The 10,000-nt window shown below is 48.4% G+C and overlaps 3 protein-coding genes across 3 annotated transcripts; 1 reads left to right on the forward strand and 2 right to left on the reverse strand.

Annotated features, from left to right (window-relative positions):
- Positions 1–1,720: 1,720 nt before the first annotated feature.
- On the reverse strand, positions 1,721–1,972 carry PPTG_03616 (hypothetical protein; the record flags this gene model as incomplete). Its single annotated transcript, XM_008896292.1, has 1 exon — positions 1,721–1,972. One exon carries the CDS (start codon positions 1,970–1,972, stop codon positions 1,721–1,723), a length of 252 nt encoding a protein of 83 aa, XP_008894540.1.
- A 757-nt stretch (positions 1,973–2,729) lies between these two features.
- Positions 2,730–3,394, forward strand: PPTG_21347 (hypothetical protein; the record flags this gene model as incomplete). The annotated part of the gene is made up of 2 exons (XM_008896600.1): positions 2,730–2,962; positions 3,136–3,394. The coding sequence occupies 2 exons, from the start codon at positions 2,730–2,732 to the stop codon at positions 3,392–3,394; spliced, it is 492 nt and encodes a 163-aa protein (XP_008894848.1).
- Positions 3,395–3,968: 574 nt separating this feature from the next.
- PPTG_03617 (hypothetical protein) lies at positions 3,969–4,190 on the reverse strand (the record flags this gene model as incomplete). The annotated part of the gene is made up of 1 exon (XM_008896293.1): positions 3,969–4,190. The coding sequence occupies one exon, from the start codon at positions 4,188–4,190 to the stop codon at positions 3,969–3,971; it is 222 nt and encodes a 73-aa protein (XP_008894541.1).
- Positions 4,191–10,000: the final 5,810 nt, after the last annotated feature.

Consider the following 10,000-nt stretch of genomic DNA (forward strand, 5'->3'; position numbering starts at 1 on the left):
CTCAAGCAGCCAGATCCTCGTCAGCGCTATCTTCCGTCCTACGAGATAGAACTTGGTATACAGCCTGTGCCAATACTCAGTGGAGATGTGTCAGAGGCGCTATGCAAGTATTGTATTGCTTTTGGATAGAGGAAAAGCCGCAAAACGCTGCCGGTCTCTTCGAAGCCCTGTTGACAAATGAAAAGCGAAAACAACCAACAACTAAAAAAAGCCTTCCGATCCTTTCGCAGAGACAACATCATCAGCCACATGAAAGATCAGCACAAGACTAAATATGAAGAGTTCATTTCACTACCAAAAGGAAGTCGTTTGCGTCTTAGTTTTTTCGATCTTCCTACAATGATGGATTCTTTTCTTGGCGGGACTTACAGCTGCCATCTTGAAATCCCCAATGATAATTAGTTGTATTTGGAAGCAAGTCCGCGAGCTGAGAGAAACGTACGAATTCGACCCGACCTTCAAGAACATCGTCGATAGGTCGTGCAATAGAGATGTAGTCCAGGCCACCGTGGGTCTACGCGCTAGAAGGTCAGCTACAAGCAAAGCAGTACTTTGAGTTGATTCCTCTCGCAAACTCCAATGCGGCTAGATCCCTCATAGAAAAGTGATCCCTGCAGCTTCTAGGCATTCCATGCATTTAACCACTGATCCAATATTAAATATAATCCTATATCGACTAGCGAAGTAGGCATGAAAAATCGTAGGGGAAGAACGCATAGGATTTTAGGCTGTGCTGCCTAGATAGAAGAGGCCTGCCTAATGAGTTGAGTTGGCTCGATGCCTGGGCCGCCTATGGAGACAGCAGGACGATAGCACTGCTTAATGTCGCTATAACATCACGCGGGGGTGCGCTACGGCAACCCCTGGAAGATTCTTCCCTCGGAAAGCCTAAGTAATGTCATTGCCCCCTTGTACAAGAAGCTACGTAGTTCGTATCCATTGTTTCTCCTACGCGAACGTGTATTTGCGCTGAGCACGCCGATACCATCCGTGTTACTATGTGCTAAAAAAAACTGAAGACAAGAGTTTTTTTTCTTCTTCTTCTAATACAGTCTTCCTGCCGACATGACTGAAATTATTGCAGGATGGATAACCTCGCGGTAGCATATTTCACTGTGATCACACGATGCTATTGGACGTATATTCGCAGGTTCGTTTTGCTGAGGCTTAAAAAGTCTGTCTGCTTTCCTCAGTCACATTAGGGCTTCGTGTAGTTTGGGATAGGTATGTTTAAGAGGAGTACAAATCTTTTATCTCTAGTATTTGGATTACTGTATAACATTTGTATAGCCGGACAGGGTAGTTTTTTATACTTACAGAAAAATGCACTACCAAGATAAAAACCTCATTATTATAATAAAAAACGTGCAGCTGCATTACTTATTTCGCTTCAACATCATCATCACTGTATCTCTCGAACATGTCGTCCGAGTCACTAACAGCGTCTTCAACAGCATTGAGGCGCTCCAACTCCTCCACTAATTCATTTACTGGTTCCACTCTTGTCGGTTCTTGTGTATCATCAGGCTCATCCATACCCAGCTACCACAAAAAAAACAGTTGCCACACCTTCATCTTCGGCTATGGCCTGTGTCTTCAGCTGCAGCATCAATCGTAACACGGGGACGCCCTCCTCGCGCAACGAGAGCACCCACTCTTTCAGAGCCTCTTCTCCCGCTGTAGAAATTGTCGTTGCAGTGCCAACCTTCCGGATTTCGTTTTAGTTCACTGACGACAAACACACGGATTCAATACGCTCCCGGTCTTTCAGCCATTCGTAAATTCGTTTTCGTTTATTTTCACGCTTTTTTTGTACAAGGTATTGGTAGAACTTGTCTAGTGTAGCTTGCATTCCGTTGTTGTCGTGAAAGTTAATCACCTCAAGCCTCTTCTGATACGTCTCCACTTCTCGCTGATAGTTGCTGGATTGCCGACCGCCGCCCCCAGGAGCACGCTTTCGTCCTCGTGGCATTGTTCTTGAAAGGTCAGGTAAATGTGAGAGAGTGGGTACAGATCGATTAAAAATAGCCCTTCAATGTGAGATAGTGCGCTTCTGAACGAAGTAAAAATAGTTCTGCAAATCTCTCAAGTTTAGGTTATTCTCGAGAAATGCGTTGTTATGATTGGCTTAGCGAGTGTCCGCTTGAAGATATTGTCCGGCTATACAAATGTTATACAGTATATTAGGATAACGACTGAGGTGGTGGATCTCAACTGATAGTTTCGTAACCAACGTGGTACAAGAAGGTTCCCTGTTAGTCTAGAAACCCACCACTAGCTAGTTGGAGCTTCTGACCTCACCTTACAATCTACTTTTAACAACACAAGCGCCTTCTCATCCGACCCCAGCGACTCATCCTTTGCAGTAGCTCCCAACAGGTTATAAGCCCAAACTGTCAACTAAATCGGCAGAAGGCCAACCAATGCGCAGATCAAGTGCGGATAGAGCAAGCTCTGTCACGAGTGCGGGAGAAACACTATACCTGGTACGTCGGTCACGTGATGACCAACAGAAGTACCATCAACCGCTACATTGACCTTGAGATACCGACAAGAGCGGCCAGCACTGCGAGGTGGACGAAAAACAAGGTTGTGAGCCCGACGAGGTCAGCGTGGAGCACACCGAGATGTCGTTCCTTTTTTCAGAATTTACCGTAACCGCAGACCAACGTGGTATACCGTTCGAGGCACCAGCATCACCTGTGAGGTTTCCACCCAACTCCCGACCAATGACGACAACTAGCAATGAAGCGCTTGTCATCATGATCGAGAAACTGCAGCAACAAATGCATGAGATGGTACTTCAGCACGAGCTTGCAACACCATCCGCAAACGACGTAAGTATGCGCTTAGTACCATCGTTGCCAAAACAGCCGACGGTTAAAAACGTGAAGTATCGTTTCTTTGACGGCATCGAAGTATACCCCAGCCTGGGTGCAGGTTTCGAGTTCTTCCTAAAAGAGTACAAACGCGCCGTGCAACGAGAGACGCTAATAGACTTGGCGTTGTATAATAGCGGATAACCACTGTTCTACTTGACTGCTTGAGCAGGTTGGCCGTGCACGACAGCCGGAAACTTGCTTAGCTCTCCACAGTATTCACCGATGACGTCTCCGATGTCAAGAGCGGTTGTAGTGTAGACTCCGAGGTCCGTGCGGCACGTATGAAACAGTTTGAGAGTAGTAAGCGTGGGTGGGGCGCTGCTGCAATTCGCTCTAGGTTGTACGCACGCAGGGTGCAGAACGTCGCCAAGTCCACATTCCGACAGACGTCCCAGCAGCAATCTCCAATACAGTCACATGAATCAAACTTCCCGATGTCGGGAAATTTGACTCCGTTGCGTTTGCAGGTGGTGGTCTTCTTGATCGCGGCCGGCCATGGCTGTTCTTCCTGAAGTATGCATGGCTCCTTAGCAGTAGGATCAGGATAGAATGTCCGACTGACGTGTAGGTTTTTAAGAAGGCTTAACTTCAGAAGAGCTTTCTAGAGTTTTGAATATGAAAGCTTTCACTGTCTTTGCATCGTAGATTGAGCTTCCACTCCACGAAATGGTACATTTGGCCAGATCACGGCGTTTGCGCGACCTGGGCACAAATCACTGGTTCTTTCGCTACTTCGGTTGGTGGTGAATCTTGTCGCGGCCGGAACGGGCTGGAATAGTGCCGAGGTATGCCGCATTCTCTACCAGTTTGTAATGGTGTATGGGTTGGCAACTGTAGGTACCGAATTTTCTGAAGAAGAAGAAATCAAATCAATAATTTGATTGATACATCCATTTTAATCGGTTATGGTCATATATTCTTGTTGCCTACTGTGTTTTGCAGGTGGGGCTTTGAAGAAGGGTTACTCATGGGTGATGCGGACACAGTGGGCTCTGGATTCGGAACCTTTTTTCATGAAATCGTCCGACTGTGAGCTCCCCCGCACAATTTATTCGTGTGTCTCACGAACCGCCTCATAGACGGCTTTTAATGAACCTTCACTGCATCGTCAAGGACTTTTCTGAGTCCGCTGGCCATCGAAGAATCCGAAACGGACCCAGCAGCCAATTCGTAAGTCCCCACATTTCGCCACTTCGTGGCTTTCGGGCCAAACGGCTTCCCGAAGCGGTCTACCAGCTGCTTTGCCATCTTGCACCGTGTGATGGTGTCACCGGTATCGACGTCCAGTGAATACTCGGCGCTCTCCATGGTGTCGACCTTCGCTAAAACCTACCCACAGTGTACAGCCAGGCAATATTGAAAAGCATTGCCAGGCTGCACTGTTCGTGTCTTATTGTGGAAGATGGGTTATTGTGCTGCCCAGATATCTACCTATGTTTATAACATCTCCTACTTTTGAAATGACCAGGCCTTTAGTTTTTTTTATCAATGACAAACAGTGCACTTCGAGTTGTATACATAGGTTTGTATCTGACGCAGTACGTAAACTTCACCTTTTTAACGCCGAGCGTTTTGGTGGCTAGGAAGCTGTAGCAATTGAATCCATTCGATTTTCCACTGAAGAACGACCGACTTAAGGATCCTATTCAATTCGATTGTTGATCAAAACCTATCTACTGAACGCTAGCACGGCGACCAACTCTAGAAACCATCGCGAGGACAACGGGATACTTTGAGTACGAAGAGCGCAAAACACTTCACCAATCTTTTTATCGGGTGTGGTGCTACTCGGATGTATCCCATTTGCAAACATTGCAATCACGATTACAAGGATTCGGAGCTGGTTGACAAAACTAATGCACTGCTCCAGCCATTACAAATCCCAGGAAGAGCAGAAAACTACAGAAGTCATCTAAAACGCTGTGGGCATTTCAAAACCTACATCGAACCACACAATACTGCCAATTATTCCTATAACGTGGCAGCCTCGAGAGAGTCATTCTCTGACACTAGTGGACGGACTTCCTGAGCCCCCGCAAATCGACAGAGGATGCTTGATGCATTTTACGCTGGTAATACAAAAGAAGACGAAAACAAAATTCTGGAGAGACTTCTGGTCGAGTTTCAAGCATGTAATAACTTGCCGGATTGCTTTATCGAGCGGAAGACGACAGTTCGTCTACTACGTCAAACTTCTAGGATGGAGTTTAATACACATCCTCTTCCAAGGCGTAAGACCGTAGGAGGTGTTGTCTTGAATCCCTATTCATTAACATGCATGAACAACAAGAGCCCTGCGCTTCGTGCGTGTCAAGCGCAATCTGGAGGGCGCGTTAAATTTTTATCAAACGTACGGCAAATATTGCCTGGGTGCATCTATTAGGATGCCCGCTAGCTTTGTATGCAGCGTCGGGGGTATGCAAGCCCTTCCGGACGGTTTTATTGATTACTTCCCTTCGGAGATGCTTGCCAACACGGGTACCATCGCCAGCCGCCGTAATCCCGTGCTGATGCGTCTTAGACAAGCCTCCCAAGCACTTCGACCATACACGGGGAGTTTGGGCAGCGTTTCGGGACACGCGATCCGCGTCAGCCGGTTTGTTGACCTGCCCGGAAAAGACTCTTCCCTTCGGGGTGACAGGCTATTGGTTCGTCGACGCAATCACTAGGGCGGGCTTATTGAGAGCGTTTTGGATCTGGATGAGCAGGTGATGATGCTGAAGGAAACGGTGGATGTGATACCCTTAGGTGTGACGAGAGTGGAAGAGACGTATGCAGCCATGATATCGCCGTCTGCGCGTTTGGAACCTGATCCCCAAGCTCTGGTGAGGTCAAGTGTCCGTGGAACGGTAAAGGACAGGTCTTTTGTGCTAGTAGAGGGCATTCCAGGAACGGACGAGTCATTTGGGTCGCTAGAATGGTGTGCATGGTGACGGATGGAGCGGTGTTGGTTGAAGCCCTGCAGCGCTCCCGCTGAAGAGGTCGAGAAAAGTCCGGTGCCTATATTGCCACCATGACTGTCGTGCCAGAATCGGCTTTCATGACTAGGGTTCCAGGGCAAAACGGGACGCCGGCGAACATTAGCGCAGTGATAAGTGTCACAAGTGGGAACTCCAAGACCCAAGTTGGAACGAGGGAAGCTGAAATGGTCGTTGCAATGGAAAGCGGTGGTGATGGTGCCTTCGAGGTGGACTTTAGGACTCATCGTTTAGGGCGAACAGAGGAGACTTTTCGCAGAGGTGTTAAAGACACGAGGGACTTGTTCGTCGAGACATCCGAGTAACCGGGAAGAGCGGAACTCCTGAAGTTAAGTACTGATACTGGAATGCATATGTCAATTAAGCAGCCCCTGTATAGAGTGTCGAAGGCTGAGGGAGATGTCCTGGAGTCGGAGATCCAAGAGTACCTAGATCTTGGTCTCATCATACCGTCGACAAGCCCATGGGCGATCCTGGTGCTCATGATACAAAAACCGCACGAAACAAAATCGGTTCTGTATCGATTACGCAAGTAGAAAGCCGTCACTGTGAAGGGCAGCCGCCCGATGCCATTGATCGAGACATTCTGGACGTCCTCGGCAACGCCAAGCTTTTCTCCAATATGGATATTGCTTTAGGATATTGAAACGTTTCAATTGATCCGGATAGCGTAGAGAAGACGGCCTTTACGGGCAATTATGGGCTCTTCGAGTGACTAGCCATGCCATTTGTTTTGTGCAACGCCGTTTCAGCCTTCGAACGATTGTTGGAGAACGATTTATTCGATTTTCAGCGGAGAACTCGTCTTGTCTATTTGGATGACTATGGCCTCGGTAGCGACAACTTCCAACCCCCGTGCGTCAGGTATTGGAACTCTCCAGGGCTGCGGGTTTCAAGTTAAAGATGAAGAAGCGTGATTGGGGACGGGACCAGGTGGCGTTCCTTGGCCATACCGTGACATCTACTGGAATCTGCGAAATCCGGAGAGAGCGAAGACTATGATGAATACCAAGAAGCCGCATGACCTATCCATGGTTAGGGCGCTCCTGGGTTTAACTAGTTACTTCAAGCTCTACATACCGGGTATCGCTGCGATTTCCGTGCCATCGGAGAGCTTGAAGCAGAAGGGAGTTGAGTTCCAACGGAACGACGACTACGAAGTGCGTTCCGAGAGCTATAGATAGCACTGATGAAGCCTCCTACCCCGATTTCAAGGATCGGTTTTAGCTCTACGTCGATGCGTCATAGGGCAACCGATGAGACAGGACTATCGCGCATGCTAGCAAGATGTTGGTCGGATCCCAACGGCGTTGGGTTTACAAGCCAAGTGGAACGACCGAGATCGAGTGCTGGGGGGTTCTATGGGCAACGCGCAAGTTCCGGCGTCATCTCGACCATGCCGAGTTTGACTTGTTCACTGACCATAGGTACTCACGTGGAGTTTTGGTGAGAATATGAGAACGTCGAACGCCAAGTCGGCTCGGTAGGCGATGGAGTTGTTGCAGTTACGGTTCAAGCTGCACCACAAACTCGTGACTTCAATGGGTCTTGTGGACGGCTTATCGAGGCGCTATCGGCATCAGGACGAGGGTGTTGTTGGCTATTTGGATGGCTGACATCCTCAACAAAGCGTCGGATGATGCTGCCGTCCAGAATGGAACGGCAAGCTCACGAAAAACGCTAGGGCGGGAAGGAACGTCAGACCCAGGCGGTACAGCTGCCTTGAACGCCGCTGTTGTGCAGTTTCAGTCGGGGAGCGCTCTGAGACCTCAGTTCCTAGTGATGGTACTTCTGCAAACAACAGGTCGACCGAGAATACACTAGCTTCGGCTGAACTCCTCACACAAGCTGAGCAGGAGGAAGATCTACAAGGAAGAGTTCCGCTAACTAACTTGTCTCCAGTTGACATGTTCGGATTGGGCTACTCCAAGTTCGTGGCGGAACAGGAACGCGTGCTCTTGATGAGTGCTTTGAAGGTGTTTCTACAGGACGGAGCGTTGGAACTCGATCCACAGCTAAGAGTGAGTGTGCTGAAGATGTCTCCACACTATTCAATAAGGATCAGAGGTTTTGGTGCGGCTCGTTCACTTGGGAGCACGTGCCGGTTTTCAGCCAGGACACACTGCGTTTCAGCGGTGCCGTAGCCGTTCATAGGGACTGTCATTCTCTACGGTCGCGCCGACACATTTTTGGCTCACTTGGGGAGCCCTAAGACGACTGACAAGGTGAGGCGACACTCGGTGTAGCACTATTGAGGGTTTCCATGGTTCTCGACGGTATGTACCGGTTATCGAACTTGTCCAGTCCAATCCCGCGATGATTACCGTACGTTCATTACGCCATCAGTGATTAGAGGAGTAGGATGATTGGACGAGTGCAGAGTGTTGATGATTGGATGACTTCAATGATTGGATGCAGACTAGGTAGTGAGGGCACTGTAAACTCCGATAAATCACTCACTTTTGAATTTTCATTCTTCCCCACAACTGGCTTCGGTTTTCCTCTTCAGGTGGTGACCCTTCCCTTCGTTCCATCCAAGTTCTACGTTGGCCAAGATCCGTGACCTTTATGAAGCACGGTTGGGTTACCGGAGTGCGACCGTCCGTGTGTAGGGGCCAAAAATGAAGGGCCCAATTTCAAGTGACTATTTGATCCAGCTGTTGCACGTTTCCATATGCGACAGTTAAATACAGTGTAAACATGACGGATTAGCTTATAAAAATGGTGTTAAAATGGTAAGCTATTTTTTTTTTTGCAAATAGGCTGCCCTATATGCAACGTTGTGGCGCTTTATGACGCTTCTTTCCTTGTATACAGGAAAATCCTAGTCTACGCAGCAGTCGACATATTGTACGCACCAATATAGTTACTTTACACTTTGTAGTAATCTCATCTCAAATCCGTTTTGCTGTAATCGGAGTGCTAATTAATTGCATCTATGAACTGTCGAATGACGGGTGCGAAAACACCTTGTCATACATTGGCTTGCGACAACGTGGTGATGTTTCTTGCTGCGACTGTCACATTAATGTATTGTTCGAGGTTAACTGATAGGTTGCCGTTATGAAATCTAGGCACCGACAGCGTCAAACATCGCGTCACCAAGCTTCTTGTATTCCACCCACACGCGCTTCTCAGTGCTTACAGAGACTCAAAGACAAGCACCACGATTCCGCGATCGAATGTTTCCTCGCAAATGTGCCCTGACCTCCACGTCTATCTAAACGTAGCACACCACTATCCTGTGCTTTTCAGCAGCGCTGAATTCGTGCCGCTTGAGCTTCCCTACAGCGCGTCTCTCCTGTCCCTGTTGCAAAGATATTGATCTTTTGGTTTCTGAAAAGTATTTGCGGGTATGTTCGTTTTTAAACATCACTAAAGTTAGGGGGTTAAGGCTTAAAATAGCCAGTTATTATAATTCTCGGGCCCTTCATTTTGGACTCTACAATACTGATCGGATGTTACAGGGATACTAGTAGAAGTGCTGCACCAGCGCTAGTACTGGACTTGGTCTAAGTGCCAACCAAGGATAGAATGGGCTTGCAGGACGCATAGACTGTCGCGAGGAGAGAGAGTGCGCCAGCTTCGAGCGTCTACGTGGAGTGCATACAAATGGAACACCGTCGGAGGCCAAGACGGCGAGTCCGACCTCGATTGGAACGCCAACGGAGTGCGTTCCGGATACATCTTCTGACAAGAGTGTGCGGCCTGTTTTGGGCCGGGCGGCTCGGCGGGGGCGCCAAGTGACAGTCGGGTAGAATTGTCGTGGTATACAACTAGATGCGGTGTGTTCACTTTAGACTCAGCGCACCACGTCCTACCAACAAAGTCATGCGGAGCAGACGTCGGTGTTCCTGGTATGAAGTGGGAAGAAAGTCAAGGGAATGTAGAGGTGCTTTGCTGTGGACCGCCACCTGAGACAGATCTGTGGAAAGGTAAGGAGATTCGTGGTCATAGTAGACTGTAAGAAGAAGCTCAGTCCTTCTTAAAAGAGAACTATTCAAGAAAACAACTAATACATTTCACTTTATAGCTAAGTTCACGTTCCTATGGCGGCCTGCAAGATACACGACCCCAGCTAAAAGGAGGAAGACCGCGACAATGTTCTAGCTTGGCTGCAACCTGCGTAAAGAGCCCTGC

This window comes from Phytophthora parasitica (genome assembly GCF_000247585.1).
Source record: "Phytophthora parasitica INRA-310 unplaced genomic scaffold supercont2.4, whole genome shotgun sequence".
Classification (NCBI taxonomy): Eukaryota; Oomycota; class Peronosporomycetes; order Peronosporales; family Peronosporaceae; genus Phytophthora; species Phytophthora nicotianae.